The sequence below is a fragment of the Nylanderia fulva genome, unplaced genomic scaffold (genome assembly GCF_048542155.1).
Source record: "Nylanderia fulva isolate GAGA-0341 unplaced genomic scaffold, ASM4854215v1 Scaffold1, whole genome shotgun sequence".
NCBI lineage: Eukaryota > Metazoa > Arthropoda > Insecta > Hymenoptera > Formicidae > Nylanderia > Nylanderia fulva.
The window spans coordinates 4,615,112-4,632,886 of record NW_028189192.1 but is presented as its reverse complement, the minus strand read 5'-3'; the positions used below and the strand labels follow the sequence as shown (position 1 = coordinate 4,632,886).

The 17,775-nt window shown below is 29.9% G+C and overlaps 3 protein-coding genes and 1 long non-coding RNA gene across 8 annotated transcripts; 2 read left to right on the top strand and 2 right to left on the bottom strand.

Moving 5' to 3' along the window:
• The first annotated feature begins 171 nt into the window (after nucleotides 1-171).
• Nucleotides 172-4,346, top strand: LOC114928437 (uncharacterized). Its single transcript, XM_029299632.2, has 4 exons — nucleotides 172-1,032; nucleotides 1,300-1,419; nucleotides 1,507-1,599; nucleotides 1,677-4,346. The coding sequence occupies exons 1-4, from the start codon at nucleotides 894-896 to the stop codon at nucleotides 1,904-1,906; spliced, it is 582 nt and encodes a 193-aa protein (XP_029155465.2). The 5' UTR covers nucleotides 172-893; the 3' UTR covers nucleotides 1,907-4,346.
• On the bottom strand, nucleotides 2,217-8,130 carry LOC114928436 (annexin B9). Of its 4 annotated transcripts, none has more exons than XM_029299631.2 (7): nucleotides 6,529-6,722; nucleotides 5,972-6,014; nucleotides 4,747-5,128; nucleotides 4,429-4,508; nucleotides 4,100-4,346; nucleotides 3,748-3,929; nucleotides 2,217-2,407 (listed from the first exon to the last, which is right to left on the bottom strand). In XM_029299631.2, the coding sequence occupies exons 2-7, from the start codon at nucleotides 5,999-6,001 to the stop codon at nucleotides 2,357-2,359; spliced, it is 972 nt and encodes a 323-aa protein (XP_029155464.1). In that variant the 5' UTR covers nucleotides 6,002-6,014; nucleotides 6,529-6,722; the 3' UTR covers nucleotides 2,217-2,356. The 4 variants fall into 4 exon arrangements, with proteins under 4 accessions (XP_029155464.1, XP_029155462.1, XP_029155463.1 ...); XM_029299629.2 differs by lacking the exon at nucleotides 2,217-2,407 and adding an exon at nucleotides 2,439-2,646 and having other exon boundaries at nucleotides 6,529-6,719; XM_029299630.1 differs by lacking the exons at nucleotides 2,217-2,407; nucleotides 6,529-6,722 and adding exons at nucleotides 2,691-3,215; nucleotides 7,996-8,130.
• LOC114928441 (uncharacterized) lies at nucleotides 6,660-9,704 on the top strand. The gene is made up of 2 exons (XR_014924174.1): nucleotides 6,660-6,725; nucleotides 8,052-9,704. It is a non-coding gene; the product is annotated as an uncharacterized LOC114928441 (long non-coding RNA).
• homer (protein) lies at nucleotides 9,044-17,493 on the bottom strand. Of its 2 annotated transcripts, XM_029299506.2 has the most exons (7): nucleotides 16,990-17,493; nucleotides 15,814-15,970; nucleotides 15,605-15,736; nucleotides 15,270-15,521; nucleotides 15,027-15,173; nucleotides 14,666-14,941; nucleotides 9,044-14,549 (listed from the first exon to the last, which is right to left on the bottom strand). In XM_029299506.2, exons 1-7 carry the CDS (start codon nucleotides 17,013-17,015, stop codon nucleotides 14,364-14,366), a joined length of 1,176 nt encoding a protein of 391 aa, XP_029155339.1. In that variant the 5' UTR covers nucleotides 17,016-17,493; the 3' UTR covers nucleotides 9,044-14,363. The 2 variants fall into 2 exon arrangements, with proteins under 2 accessions (XP_029155339.1, XP_029155338.1); XM_029299505.2 differs by having other exon boundaries at nucleotides 15,027-15,521; nucleotides 16,990-17,491.
• Nucleotides 17,494-17,775: the final 282 nt, after the last annotated feature.

The following is a 17,775-nucleotide window of genomic DNA, read 5'->3' as shown; positions in this document are numbered from 1 at the left end:
AAATATACTAATATGTCTAATTATCTTATATATAAGAATATTGTAATAAATATAACTTATATATTAGATTTAAATATTGCGTCACAGAATTATATATACAGTTGTAAATTGCAGTCTATATTAATGTATATAAATATATATATATTTAAATATTTATAATATTTATCAGTTATAACGTCAATGCTTTTCAATTATTTGTGAACTTGCAAGAGTTTAATCACCGTTTATTTACAGCTGCATATTTTGACATGAAGATGGATTTTAACACCCGACATCCGCAATAAACTAGCTTATAATATAACTCTATAATATAGAGATAATTATTGAAAAACAAATCACTCGTGATAGTTGTGTTAAAAAACAATTCTCTCATAAAGATTAAAATTTGTCCAATTCAAATTAAATAATTTTTAGCTTCTTTTCTAAAGTCACTGTTTTCAATCTTCAATTCGCACGCGACAAAAAGTTTGTCGAATATAATTGGCTGTTAAAAATCTCTAGGAAAGTTCCTAGCAATTCTTCCAATAGCACACAACCAATGAAAACATTCAACGAACTTCACGCGACAAATGAAATTATATGTTCTTTGTTGCTGAACTTCCTGCACTAGCTGCACTAAAATGAAATATAACAGAGATGATGTGAAGAAATAGGAGAAGAAGAGAAAGGAAAAAGCGCAAATTCAGCCACAAAACAAAGAACAAATCTCATTCTTATATAGGGGATTCCCGAAAAAACTTTAGAGAATCTCTTTGTTTTATATTTAGCGAATATAAAATGGAATAAGATCAATCAAAGCATAGAGAAAAGTGTACAGTGTACAGTGCTAACAGAAGATATTTGAGAAGCAATTTTATAATTATCGTCAAATATTACGACAATAAAACGAAAATATGAAGCAATTATATTGCATCAATATTATGCATATTAGCATCATCTTAACATTATTCCTTTATATAGAAGTTACAGAGGTGATGGGTCAAAGTGTGATAACACGACCGGCAGATTCCGAAATGTACACCGATATACATGGTATGCATTAAATATATATATTTATAATACATAACACATATACAGTTAATAATATGAATATATAACGTTTTGTAAAGTATTTTTATAGTAGCATTTATTTTTATCAAAATAAGATTATATCTATATATTTAATTATCTATGCTCATGTAACTAAAAAAATTCGTGTACAATATTTTATTTAATCCATAAAAAATAAAAGAAATTAAACCATTTAGTGAAGATTTTTTCAAAGTTTTTTTTATTTTAGAACTTTTATTTTTTTTATAGGTGAATCTATTGAACATGCAAAAAGTATAAAAACATATAATAATGGCTGTGAATGTATCAAATATGATTGTGGATGCTGTCAATATATAGAATTGGATGCAGTCTTTATAAATGGAACATGTGAGTTATTATTTGTAAATTATGCAAAATATTTTAGTTGTTTAATATAGGTGTTGCATTCTATTGAAATTTTATTTTCATATATAGTATGTGCAAATGCAAGTTATTTAGAGCACGATTATGGGATTTCAATCACAGTAACGTACAACAATTTTGCAATTATTAATGAGACAGTTTCAGGTAATATTCAATTACATACAGGTAAAAAAAAATATAAAATTTTATTATTATATTTCAATATAAATGTATATTTTTAGCTAGAAATCCACCACCTATCTGTGTAGGAGAAGATATTGTGGATGCAGTTGAATTAGAAATTTGCTTGCATATTTATGATATAGATGTTACTTCTGATAAATTTCATGCATGTTTTGAGGTTTTAGGAAAAGTTATGAAACTTAAACTCTCTACAATAAAGCTAGGTTGTATTGACAGTAAGCTTAAGAAAAAGTCTATAATAGAAATAATATCTAATGACATTTATTAATTTGTCATTCTTAAAAAAAAAGAATAAATTCTTATTATGATGTGTGTGTATACATATATACTATAAATGTAAATACTTTAAGCAATTTATATAAATTGTTAAAATGATATTTATATTACATATATTTTATATATTGTATACACACAATACTATTTTTTTCATTTTTGTGTCATACATTATGATTAGCTTTTGTTTAAGTTTAAAGAAATAAGATAATATAGTTTTAATTATTACTCTAAAAATACTTGTTTAAAGTAGTGTTAGTATCTTTTCAATAGGTTTATTTTTTTGTAAAACTTTTTTGTAAAACTTTTTTGTAATTTTATAAATTTATTATACAATATATAGAACGATTATTATGTACCACATACGTTTTGTACATTTTATATTTTTATATATACTTATTCGAAATACTATTTTCATCTCTCTGCTTTGTAGTTATAACTATTCTTAATTCAACATTGCTATTAATAGTTTTTTCCGTTCAGCAGCGCAATCGTTCTGGAAAAGAAAACAAAAATATTCTCTCGTGTTATTAGTGAAATGAGTTTATTTGCGAACGTATACATTAATTGCAAATAAATATATATGTTACATTTGCGTGCTTTTTAAATTATTGACACTTATGTTAACGAGCGCAATGTCTGATAATGCTTTTAATAATAGAAATAACTCTTCTCGAGCTCTCGTTAATTCAATAGCGCGATCAGAACCTGCTTAAAGTCATCGCTGCAGTCATTCTGTAAATGCAAAAAAAATGTGGGAAAATTAAAGCTAACATTAATTCGAGGAAAATGTAGACATTCATGTATTTAATGCATATTATTTAATTGATACAGGCATGCATGCAGTCAGAGATGGACGATAATTAATGGTATTAGTACAATGAGGGGCAAATTTTCATTTCGATTAACAATTTACTTGTTCTAGTATATAGTACCAATCAATTGGTCGATTTTTAATTTTCAATCTTTACAGAAACGCATGTACAAAAATGTCCCAATTGTGTACATGTTTTTCTTGTTATTTTATAATACATTTTTACACACGTTTTATTATTTAATCAAACGCAAAATATAATATAAATAGCACGAATAACATTATATTCACACTACAAACGGTCAGAAAAATATAAACTAAATCAACCAAATTAACTTTCTATAATTCTATAAAGAAACATAATACGACACGTATAATCTCCGCGACATTGAAGTAGATTTTTCGATAAAAGGGACTGTTGTGTACAATTAAAATATTTTCATCCAAGAAGAGCAAGCAAGAGTCTCTTGTAGTCGCCTGAACAGTCGTCCTGAAATTTATGGAAAGTTATATGCAATGTTGAGATACAGCGCGTATACGTAAGTTAATAGATTATTTATTATTATTTATTATTGTTGTTTAGTTCAGCGACTGTAATCGCATGTTTATTAACCGCGAGTTAAGAAATGCATCGTACATAGAAACAATGGAATTATGATAGAAATGCGTAACTTAATAGATTTTGGCTATATAGAGATAAAAAGCATTACTGTGTTAAGCGAATAAATATACATATATAAAAAGGCAGTAGAACTAAAGAGCTGAAAAAATAAAGTTCAGTTTCAACTGAACAAAATAAAAGATTAATTTTCAATTAAAGAATCTATTAAAAAGACATTTGAACTGTACATTCTATGAATTATTTATATTTTTATTTTTACATAGATTGTCTTTTAATTTTTTTATCAAAATTCATTTAATTTATAATTCATAGAAACAAGACGGAAAAATAGCAAATAATACAGCTATTTTCAGAATAAATAAAATTATTACGGTTGCAAATGATAGTATATCTCACTTACGTCGATAGCTTCTGCAAGAGATTTCCCGTAAAGTCTCTCATAAGTCTCCTTAATGTCACCCAGATCGATTTCCGATCGCGTTACAATTATGCGTATTAATGTTGAATCGGTAGTGCCGCATCCGCGCATAGCTTTGTACAATCTTTCCGCAAAATAAGCAGTCTTGTCGCGAGCACATTTCACTGAAAAAAGAAACTCGTTTATATAATTAAAAAAGAAACAAAAGTAGACGAAGAATTACATTTAAGAGGAGTAAAATATTCGAGAGAATAAATTAATAAAAAGAAAGAGGTGCGAATAATAGCGAATTAAAAATTCTTATATCTGCACAGCTAACTTGATCATTTCTTACCCACAGCTAAGTAGCCGTCCTCAAGAGAACCGGAAAATTCTCGCTTAATAGCTTTCTCCAAACTGTGTCCGGCGATACGTTCATATTCCTTGAAAATCCTCCGCAATTGCGGATAACTCTTGGTGATGAGGATTGCATTGAAGGTACTTTCATCGGTACCCCATTGTCCTTCACCTGCGGCGACAAGTTTTTCAGCATCCTCAAGTGCGGCCTGCTCATCGACGTCGGTATTCTCGTTTCTACTAGCCTGCGATTGTTAATTAAGAGGATATAGAAAGACACTAACAAACTGGATCGGAATGTGCAGTATAATTTTAATGATCACTTACACAAGACAACGAAACCAAAAGCCTCTTGAAATGACCGGAAGTATCGCCCTTGAGATCATCTTCTAACTCTGTGTCATACACTAGGTAAATAAAAATTGAATACATATATATATTTATGTGTGTAAGAACTTATAAAATAGAAAGAAATACAATATGTTCTGGATTATCCGAAATAAGAATCGCATTTTCAATTTTATTTAGATGAGATTTCTACTTCACGTACAAAAACCGATGTTAAATAAAGGGATAACGAGACTCTGGAAAACTGTTCTGTATAGGAACTTGCGATTTACTTACTACCTCACACTCATTACTTACAATCCTTATAAACGGCCGATATTGTCTTGATGCCATAATTGCTCAGAGACGCAAGAACCTCGATAAGTGCACCCTCATCAGTGCCTATACCAGAAAGAGCTTTGTGCAATTCCTTGGCATACAGTTCAGGAAGAGGCGTCATTAAAGCGCAGATAACCGTTTCGAAGTTTCCGGACAACTCAGACTTCAGCTCCGAGACGAGATCCTTGCCGTACATTGTTTTGAATTTATCGGCGATCTCCAGTCGTTGTACGATGCCCCGATGAGCTAGAACGTCGATGATGGCCTGTTCGTCAGTTCCGAAACCCTTCATGGCGGTGCGCAGGAGGCTGGCATCTGCCTCGGCATCGAAGGGATCGGCCGGATACACGCAGGGCGTACACTGGAAATATTTATAATTAATTAATTGAAAAAGGGTAATTATTAATAATTTTAAAATAATTGCTGGTAATTTATTAGTAAAAATATTGGAGTTTTATTTTAAATTTAAATATTAACTATTCAAGATGAATTGTTTCATATAATGAATATAGGATTAAAAAGTAATTTATAAGTTATTTGAGCTTATACTATAAAACTCTGATTCTATTAATGTTAGTCAACATATTTAATTGGAAAAACAATTTACTTTATCAAGCGTTGTGTAAAATAGAGGAAAATATATTTTTTCAAATTTATTGTTTTTTAAATATTACGTTTACGTTAATTTTAAAATAAGAAACAAATAACGCAGTTGTTTTAACATTAACATATTGATGGGTGATTCATTCACATACCAAGATTTATACGTAATTTTGATTTTTCCTTAACGATTCGATCGGATTCGATCTTTCTATAATACTTTTCTATATTGATGTATAATTAAACTTCGAAATAATATATTATATGTTAAAGTAGCAAATATGTAAGAGAACTTAAACACAGAATTAAACTTTATACATCTAAAACTTTATTTGCCAAGAATTTTTTTGTTTTACACAATCAATTATAACTCTTAAACTTATTCACGTTTCGTATTTTTGTTAATGTAAGAAAGGAAGTAGTTTCTAAAATAATTGCAAAGAAATCCGTAAAGTTCTTGAAGCATTTTAGAAATATTACAAAAGTTTATGCAGAAATCGTCCACTCATACCGACGCGAGATGATTAAATTAAAACGAGATGAATCATAATGTTGCGCTCACTATTGCGAGATTTAAATCTCGCTAGACATTAACATAAATTACCTGTACGTGATAATATTGACTTGCTGCCATCTTTGCTGATTATCTGAAAACATTTTTTTATATTATTTTCTATTACAATATTATATCTAATTTTTTAAATATTATATTATTTAATTATTCAACAATATTAAAGCGCATTAATCTGATATCTTTCAAAAATTTTAAATAATATATATTACAATTCAACTAATACATCATAAGTTACAGTATTTTTAATTTAAATATAAATTGTAATTATAAAATTATATTAAAAGTAACTTAAGAGATGATAATTCTCATCTGTCATGATTAACGTATACAAAGCATACGATGCGGCAATTTGTCCTTGACTCGTTTCAGATACACGTCACATTACTGAGACGATGATCTCATCGTATAACGCGCTACATCCATTTGCTTATTGCTGAACGATTGTCGAGATGATTGTATGTTCGCTTTATGATTTAGGAGATGACGATGATGATGATGATATGATGAAGGAATATCATTTCACAAGATGCCGCAAGATTATATCGATCAGATCGGCGAAGTGACACTTCGGGTGTGGCTTGCTTTACCTTTTTTGACGGCTACGAGATACGCTCCTTCCGGAAAACGGTGTCGATTCTGGTAGTTGGTGGCCAACTAACGGCCTGCAACGCATTCTCCGTTGACGGGAAGAAGTACGGGAGAGAAGAGGAAAGGAATTTGTTGGTGGGGCAATACTTGCTTTATATCTATTTACGATGAAGACAACGGAAGCATCGACAAACCGGTATTTTTTTGCCGAATTTTCAATGACATAATGCGAAATAGATGATAAAATTAATATCTATTTTAGCTTGTAAATGTTCTAAATTGGTTTTTAAATGTGAGACAACATTACCGCACTTTAACAATATCATTTTCAATTATTTTTTCGGAGAAAAAAACGCGCAAGTTTTTTTTTTGTTGAAAGCGTTAAAAATGCTTTCGAAAACAGCCCTCGTCAAAGCTATTATTTACCAAGAAAATACCAGGTACCAAGAAAATACGGCGCCATCAAGGCTATTAGAATACATTTATTATAAGAAACATAAAATCGATACCGATTGTTTGACTTATGTCTTTGAAGAATGATTTTTTTTAATACGAAACGGTGAATCATGATGAGTCTTTAATAAGAACAAAACAAAGTATAATGTGCAAAATAATTATTAAATGTAATTGCTTACGATGACGGAAGTATGACATAACATAACTTATCTCTATTGTGTAAATTCCTGTTAAGCAGATAATGATTCACATACGATTTTAATGATCTATTCTTTTTCTCAGACACCATAATAATAATTACAATATGCAAATGTTTTCAAAAAAAAAGTGCGACTAAAGGTAAAGGTTTAGTAAAAAATATTAGATCGCTAAAGGAAATGTTAATTAACACGATGAATTTTGAATTAAGATTTGTGCTTTATAGAATAAATATATATTCTTTCTATTAATATAAATTCTCAATTTTGTCTACAATTTTCTGACATTAATCTTTTTAGATTATTAAATTACAAAATTGATTGTGAAAGAAAAATATTCTGTTTATATGTAGCCGAGCAAGCTATTAATCTCTAAAGATTGTGTAATAAAAATCAGTGATTGTTTTCACCACATTTAGAATTCGACTGTCCAAGATTATCGAGTCAAACAAATATATACAGCATAATATATTTTTAATTAATGCTGATACAGCTGAATTATTCAAATAATGAAAGTTGTTTTTCATACTTTACTTTCACATATAAATTGATATAATAAAGCTAGTCATTAAATGGAAGATTATATACATTAATGACATTTATAATAACTTTGATACTTTTAATCTAATCTATCTTAATGACCTGCATATATAAAAATAATATTTTTTTGAAAACACAATCTTACATTATATATATATATATATATATATATATATATATATATATAATCTACTAATTTAACTAAATTGCGCAATATGTCAGCTAATTACATCGATTATAAAAATAATTTTAATACTTAATATTTTTACTTACGTTAATATATATATTAATTCCACTGACAATTTATAGAGAATGCCGGTTGCTTTCAGAATGATTCTTCGTTGCGTTGCGTATGAATACTTTGCTAACTGGGTGGAAACTGTTCTGCCAGCGGCGATATTAAGGACAATGTTGAGGGAAAGAGAGAGAGAAACATTGGTGGGGCTGACGACGTAGCGCCGAATAATGACGTGGAGAACGGAATATCCTGTAGTGAGCTAAGGAGATAGTGAGTGAACCATTGCCCGCCCGACTGACGCCGTCGATGAGATCAATAGGATACAATGACAATAATTTTTAGGAACTACCAAAATTCGCACATCAAATACGTTTTGCATACGTATAAATTTTAATAATAAATTCGAAAATTGAAAAAAAACTTCTATTACGTATTTCCTCAATAATTAATATATTACTCACGAAGAGCGTATATATGATTCATAATCCTTGATTGAATGAGAACAGATCGTGACGCTCTTGAACACGTAGAATGCGTGACGGAATTAGCACATCCAGTGTCTCGAAAGTCATTATTTAGAGATATTTCGCATAAACCATACAGAAATCGAACTAAAGATGAACAAATTTGATCTTATCAAAATATCTAATATATTTTTACAAATATAAATTTTGTTGAGCTTCCAAAATCATTAAATTCAATAGAGACGTCACTTTTCTGTACCTATGTGTACACCTTATATACATGTATGATGTCACTTGCATAACATGCATGCCTATTCAGAAAATTTATTCATTCACATTGTAAAAATTCGATGACGCATTCAAAAAGAATTCGATAAATTCAATTCGATATTATATGTGATTGTTATTTATAAAAGTATTTAAAATTTTTTCAAAAACATTTTTTTTCACAATGCATTGATGGACCAAATGCATTGGAAGAAAATTGTATTGATAAAATGATATTCTTGATAAAATCTATCGGTGTAATAAATTTTGATAATTTTTAATGTAGATAATCAATAATAAATTCTTATATATTTAGGATTAGTAGAGCTTATAATAGAAGAAAAATTCGATGTGGAGCCGTCTGAAAATGTTTTATTAAGATTACATATGGCAAGCGAGGCTTTCGTTTCCAATTCCTCAAATTGAAAATCCCTCCTCAACATTTTTTTTCAATACATACATATATTTATATATATATATATATATACTGTCAGTACGATAAAAAGTGCACATTCTCTAGCACATTTTGCACTTGTCTTATCTAATTATCTACTAAAAATTTGTCTAGGTTCTCTTTTTTCTTTATCACCTTTACCACTTTGAGAGAATCGTTCTCTTACACATCTGCACTATACAATTATAGTACAGTCAAGAACATGCGAGCTGAATGTTATAATCATTCGTAACCGTGAATAATATCTTGATAATATGAATTTCTTACATTTTGCAAAATATAATACATAGTTTGTATTAACAGTAAAATGTATATTGTCAACATATTGTAAAATAATTTATAAAAGATCAACGCATGTTATGTACTGAAAAGTTTTTTCAAATGTAAAATGAGTCTCGTTAATGATTCTAAATTGTGCGTAGCAAAGGAACCACGTTACACATCTTCAAATCATACATACGTCATATCTCACTTAGCATTATCTCTTTTGACTATATAAGGTGTTCCGCAATATGTACGCGCAATCTTGATCATAACAACCGAGCAATTTGAAGACGATCTTTCCGTAGCAAAAATATTGTAGAAAGCTCATGACTTTAATTTCTTAATATTAAAAAAATCTAGTGGCTTATAATTAAGAAAAATATTAGCGCTTTTATATTTTAACTAAAGAATTAAAGTACAATTTAAAAAATTTAAGTTTATTTCCGAAAAAATGATTAAAATTTTTAAATAAGCTATATGAAGTCTAGACAGTCTATATTTTCTTAAATGGATAATCCACATTTTTAGTATTTTTTGATATTAATAAACTATGCGAACTTGAGACAGAGAAATTATTAATTTTATAATTTTGTTTAAATTTGATTTTTTTTAATTGAATCTTCTGATTGCTTTATCAATAACGAACTACCTTATATAGTCTCTCAAAGCCGTCTATTGATAACGATTCTATACAGTACATATCTGACATCCCAGATCTCAATATAAATCACTGATGATAAAGAGAAATTACATATGCAAAAACACAATATAAATGTAATCGAATTAATTTCGTTATATAATTAGGGTCTTTTTACTAAACTTTACTAATAATATTAAATGTATAGATTTTTTGATAATTATATTCATGGGATAACTATGATTTGTTACTTGAGTGTGCCTAAGTTCAAGAAGTAAAATAAAAAATAAATTCAAGAAATTGCATATTATGCTAACCATGACATTCTTGATATGTTTTATATATTTGACTATTAAACATTTTTGCAAGCGCACACACAATTAATGCAATATATTTGTAACACTGGTAAAAATATTTCTAACACGCGACAATGTCACTCATAGTAATTTTAAATAATGATACAACAAAGATATTAATAATAGATGTAGAGAGAGAGAGAGAGAGAGAGAGAGGAAGAGAGATATTTTTGTGTGAGCGACAGTAAGAGAGTGACTTAATAATAGCAGCAATGATCGCAATAGTAAAAGTAGCAGCACAATAGCAATGATAATAGTAATGCTTTCCACAATAATAATAATAATAATAATAATACATTCTCTAAATATTTATACAATCAAAAAATGTAACAAAAAAACACATTGCATTCAATATAAATTTTTGTATAAAAATGCGGTTTGCAAAAAAAGATTATAAAATCGCGTCTTAAAATTATTATACATAATTTTTACAATTATTATGTAATTTCCGATAGATTCGATACTAATCACTTAATTGTAAATGCGCGCGTTATGATCCATGCAACAATTCTTAATTTCAATACACATGATAAATAAAAGTATTCTTATAACGTTGTATAGTATATGTATGATGTACATAAAACGTTAATTATCTGCATGTAGATCAACTCGAAAATCGATGTTGAATAACAACTGTTCTAATTTAAAAAAAAACATGATGGATATACATATTAAATACGAAGTCTACATATATAATAACAACTTTCATACAGTGTGTAAAAAAAGATAAAATAATACCTATAAAGAGTATTTTTAATACACAAAATAAAAACTAAATATATATAGTGTTCCTTAAATATAAATAAATTCTCTAATAACAAGATTATATAGTTCCATTGGTAAATATAACATTGCTTTAAACCCTCCAGCACTGTCATACTGTGTACAGTTTCAGATTTGATGTAAATTGCACTACAAACGTCTTTAGGACTCCTATCCTCGCCGCGATCATGTTGGATTGTAACGTCAGAGGCGAAAAAGCATACACTGAAAATTCTTAGATGCCATTTTTAAATAAAAAGATATTTTGTCACAATTTCAACATGGTTAGCGAGGAGCCAGGAACCTTAAAATAAATACATTATTAATCTAACATCAAATGTTTCCGATAATATAAAATTAATGATAATCATTAATAAGCAAGCATAGATAATAAATCTTACAATGGCATGCCGCACACAAGTGTACTGCAGGATTCAAGAAACTGAAATTAACGTATGTATGTACAAGGTGTTTCAGATTCACTGCATTTTCTTTCATCTCTGATCTCTTTAATATCTCTTCCATTTAAGCCAAAAAATTTGCAATTGAGAGGAAGTGCGTGTGATGCTCGAGGCTATTTTCTATATATCATATGTTAGCTGAAACGCAGTAGTTGTGAGAGGCGGATGATACTTCAACATTAGATAATGTGTTGTAAAGAAGCGGATATTATATTTGTGTCGTTCTGTGATATCGAGAATCTTTATTGGAAGAATATCATTTTCTTTCTTGCCTTCTTATTTAGATGGAATTGCAGGAACGCTTTTACGAAAACATTTCTCTCACAAACACGCACTCTCGGGACAGTCGCCGTTTTTTCACTATATTTTATACATAAGAATGATTCTCACATATTCGGCAAATTCAACAATAAATGTGCTTTTTTATAGAATTTTACAGATGTGAGACACCTAACTTTACCATTTGAAATCTTCCACCAACATTATAGAAAAAGCTATATATAGAATGTTTCATAAAAGTATGCTTACACAGATATTGATGTATTATAGAGAAAAAACAGATTATAAATAATTTTACCATAAAATATCCACTTATCTGAATTTTGTATGTTATGATTAGGTGGATTCATGAGAAAAATGAATATTTAATCCACACAAGAGCAAAAATAATAAAAAATGTAATTTATAATATGATTAAAATTCTATCACAGGCATGCCATTTCATATATCAATGTGTAGTGTATATTATCATTGATGTATTACCACACACATAATTAGCATGAAGAAAGAAAACATTTTGCACAATAACATTCAAAGATGATTTTATGGATATGCGAAGCAATGATTCTTAAATAACATTCCAGAGAAGACATTCTTGTTCAATTAGTTAATCTACGCTATGCAAACATTTTCTAAAAATTGCCAAAAATTTCGTATTTGTCTCACATTATCGTCTTATATCTAAAATTATTCTAAAATTCAAATTGTAGTAGAAAAGTGAAAAAGTAAAATAAAAGTATCATTTTATATTATATTATTATAGAATATTAAATTTAATCTCTAAAGCACAGATTAGAAAAATAACTGCAGATAAAAGAAATATAAAAAATGTATCAATATAACATTTCTTCTCTCTCCTATATATAAATTGCTTGAAAGTGATTTTTTTCTTATTGTCCATATTTTTTCTATTTATATATACAAGCACTCTCTCACTCTATTTGCTCACTAATTTACGTAAAAATAATTGCGAGTTTATATTTTTAAAAAATGTGAAAAGATAAACAATAATTTGCACATACACTTGTTTCTGACTTGTTTAAAAAATTGTGAAAGCGATTAAAAGTTAGTAAAAAGTTCTTAGCAAATGATGATCCCCAATCTTTTGTAACTCATTAATATAAAATAATTTCGGAATAGGTTTATACAAACTTGTTTCACATTTGCCTGACCATCTTAATATAAATAAGACCGTAGATTTTTTAGACACCCTGTATTATCCGTAGAGAAACGTAGGTACATTTGAGCACTGGAATAAGAGTTTGAAAAATTTGAAAGTATCATACATCACAATAGAAAGTCCTTGAGTTGTATTTCTTACATAGAATCAATGTTCTGATCGAAAAACACCAAAAGAAAAACTTTTCTATTGTCATATAGAAAATTTGAATTTTTAAATATGTCCCAATGTTTGCAAATGTATCCTTTTGTCTCTTACGTATTACCCGTATCTATCAGTATCTGGTCAATGCGACATGCTGATTGACTCTGTACTCCTTAAATTACTAAATTCCCATTCGGATTTCTACTAAAAAATCACTTTTGAATTCGTGAGATATCTCTATTAATGATATTCGCATATTTTACGAAACATCCTATATGTAAAAGTTATTTTGATATAATATTAGAATAGAATATATGTATAAATTAATAAGTAAAAGATATGAACAGAGAAAATAAAAACTTTCAAAATTATCTTAAGTCTTGTATCTTAAGTTTTGAAATATCAATTTTGCTAATTTAATGTACATGATTTTATGTTTACAGTAATAATTGTTAAAATTATTACATTTAAAATGAGTCTGTAGAGAGTAATAATAACTCTTATAAAATTATAAATGTTACTGTCTCAAAAATTGTGGATAAAAAATAAAAATAGACAATGTAAATTTCAAGAAAATAATATCCAGATAAGCATTAGGCAGTTCTGGAAAGATAAGCAGAGCTTATAATTTTAACTTAATGAAAAATTTGTAATTTAAAACTTATTGTTCTAATTTGTTCATCAATTGTTCTTATCATTTTTTCTTTTCGAAAATAATCATAAATATGAATTTATAACTATAATCCATATCGAATTTATAAGACTGTATATCCATACAGAGCATTTTTGAAGCATAAATGCATAAAATGTCAGAAGGAGAAAAGCAGGTGGTAAAGTTAAGTGTCCTATTCTGTGTAACAATAGCACGATTATGGCACGAAACTTATTTCTAAAGAGAAATGCTAAACAGATCAATATAAATACATGCTCGGGGAGCAATCTCTTCTGTAGTGTACTATTTTCGAGAGACGACTATCTCAGTATTCTAGAATTTTTCTGCTCGATTAAACTGCGTTCGATTTTTTTGGAACTTCTCCCTTTGTTATTACTCTATATCATCCATTCGTACACCGTGCTTACAGTAGATACAAAAGACCTAAGAAAGGCATTCTTAGGTTTCCCTAATGATGCAAACTTAAGTTTGCAATGTATTTGTGATTTCTCGATGTACAGTTACCAAATCTTGTATGTAACCAGCTAATCTGGCATTTAATGTATCCAAATTTTGTTTTTGAACCTTATTTGCACTCAATGCAAGTTCTAATTGTTCATGAACTACATTCAACATTTCGCGAAGTTCTGCATTCTCCTTCTGTAGAGCCTTGTAAATACAAATCAGATATTTGTTAATCAAATACTTGACGAATTAACCTAATCTTGATATACATATATATACATATATATACTAGGAGTATTAAGAAAATTTTGTATACATACCACAAAATCTTTACTCTTAGTGGCCATAGTGAGAACTTTGATTTCTTCATTTCGCGTTCTCAGCTCACTTTCCAATGCTTCGACTCTCAATCTTAAGGCTTCACTGTTTCCCTCCGCGATTTTTCCAGCTTCCAAATCGGCGTATTTAGCTTTTATTTTGGCATTTTCGTCTTTATACAATTGCAGCTGTCTCTTCCATTCGTCGACATTAGCTGTTGACTCTTGTAACGCACTTGTTAATCTTGCATTATTGGTTTTGAGGGTAGTCAGTTCAATCTATAATAAAACATTAATTGCATTATTTTATTGCTCCTACATCATTCTCATTTATATTTTTCATAAACAATCTTTTCGATCGTACCTCCCATTTCTTTGCATTAGCAGAACTCTGAGCTAGAGCAAGTTTCAGCCTATCGTTCTCGTACTTGAGCTGCACCTCAGCTGACTGTCCACCTTGTGTAGAGCTCAGTTGCGCCGATTTCCCTTGATGCTGCGGACTTTCTGTACTCTGCTGAGAAACACTCTGTGATCTTGAATGGACTGTGTTTTTCAATTCATCGTCCACTTTATTCTGACAACTACCAGGTAAAGGACTGCTGCTTACCGAACATACACTGTTCTGAGCGGTTATCATATTGGCATTCGGGTTCGGATTGTTCGATGCCGACACGTTGGAGTTAATCATCGAAGAGTTTGGTGGATCAATGAGATCTTGTTCCGACGACGGCATACCCGATCGAGACGTAATTGGGCTAACATTCGCACTGGTAGCTGGTGTGACCGAAGAGCTGTTTGACTGTAACTTGGCGCTAGCTAGTTTGGTGGCTTCTTTCACCTCGTGAAATTTCTCGATAAACTATAAATGAAAAATATTCTTTTTGAGTATGATACGTAAAAATTTTTGTTTTGTAGATTGTAATGAAAAAAGTAAACACAAACCTTTCCTAACTCAGCCTCAGATGCAAAACCTAAACCGTATACAGTATTCGCCCTGACATCCGACCACTGGCCAAATTTCTGTGATGTTTTTGTGAAAGTCATATTTGGCGTAATTGTGCTATTTATGACAGCCTGAAAAGAAAATGAGAATATGATAGATACAAGTCTGTTTCGTTTTCTATGCTTATGAATACCATTCCTAATCGCACCTTTGTTCCTTCAACTGATATTATTCTGTACAGACTTCTGGTGGAATCATAAAAGAATGATACTGATATTGCTGCTGATGATGCAGGTACCCAAGATCGTTTTGTCTTGGGGTCAATGTGAAATACGTGCGCTTTGCACGTAAAGATTGGTTGTTCACTGTAATTAATTTCAATAATAAGAGTATGTACACATATATATGCGTAATCTGTACATATATGGTACAAAGTGTCTATTTTTATCTGACCTCATTAAAGCAAATGCATATTCAAAGATGTATAGAATTGAAATATAAAATTATGAAGTAATGCATATATACAATAAGATTTTTTACAAAGCAGTACTTGTATTTATATTTAAAATTAATGATAAATAAAATAAAATTTTAAATTTATTTTTATCAATATATCATATTATTGAAAAAGGAATTATTTTCAAAAATATATAATAATAATAAAAATAAATTTTTCTAAATAATCAAATAAAGAAGATTGAATATTAATTGCTCGATTTTAAATAAATGTATAAATACATGGAACAAAAAATACATTATTTATAAATTTATATTACAAAAATAGAGCCTTATATATATATATATATATATATATATATATATATATATGTATGTATATATATATATATATTTGCATGTGTATATAAAAATAAATCTTAAAAATATTAAAACTTTCCCGCTTATTGAAAAATCCGCATTTTTGGCTCATTCTAATTATTGAAATAATAAAATAGATGTCACATGCATAGAAAGACAAGTGTTCGTGATTTAATTCGTTCTATTATTTTATAAAAAAAAAAAAAAAGAAAAATGATTCATTACTCGAATACATACACCGCATTGATACTGTCAATCAAAAGTCCGGATACAAAACGCGTGCGAGGAACAGATGCCGCGGAGAAACGCAGTTGCACATAGTTGCAATTGTTCCCCGCATCCTGCGTATTGAGAGCGATCCGGTTCGCGAGCGGACACGACGTCGCGGCACCGGTGATAGGCATTATTAGGAACAATAATATCGCGCACGGGTGCGGCGTGATGAAAATTAGCGAGAATACACGCGTATTATATATACACACGCACGTTAAACACACCCTTAAAAGGCGGTCTGATCTCTCTTTCTCTCTCTTTCTTTCTCTAGCCGGAGAAATGATCTCTCGCTTACCCCATTGTTTCCTTGCCCGATGTCATATAAGAGGCTCTTCTTAGTCTCTTCTTGGTCTCATAAATCGTGACGTCGCGCCTTCAACGCGAGGCTATTTTCAGCCCCGAACCGACGAGACTTTCTGAAAAATCGTCCGAGCGTAGAGCGAGATCCGCGAGTTGACAGCCGCCGCCATCGGCCAAACCGCACTCTCCGTCTCCGTCTCTCTCTCTCTCTCTCTCTTTCTCCCTTCTGTCTACACCGACGATCACGCGACGATATGAACGCCGAGTCGTGTCTCTCCACACGGTCTGCCTGGATTTAATCGATTTTCCACGAAAGGCACTGCTGTTCGCCGTTAACCTCTCGGACTCGTCGCGTCTCAACCGAGACCTGTCAAATTCACCGACTCGGAGAATCGGCTGAATCGGGCCTTCGCGAAAAGTCGCGCTCGACAGAACGATCGTCTACTCGGAATCGCCTTCAAGGCACTGACGCAACGATGATCGCGGTTTGAAAACAGTGCTGTAATCATGGACGTGTGAATAATCTGTCAGGCCCTGTGCAAAATTAAAAAAAAAAATGATTAGAGGAAACACTGACATTATTATGTGACTGTATTAAGCGCGTTTTTTATTAAAAATATTATGTCAATTAAAAATAAGCCTTCTTTAATTTACTCTTGTAAAAAATAAAACTGCAAACACATTGGAAAAATATCGTTATTCATATAATATACTATTAAATTCTGGTGGAATATATTGTGCAATAGGAAAGGCTAATATTGAGGAATAATTGAAAGTTACG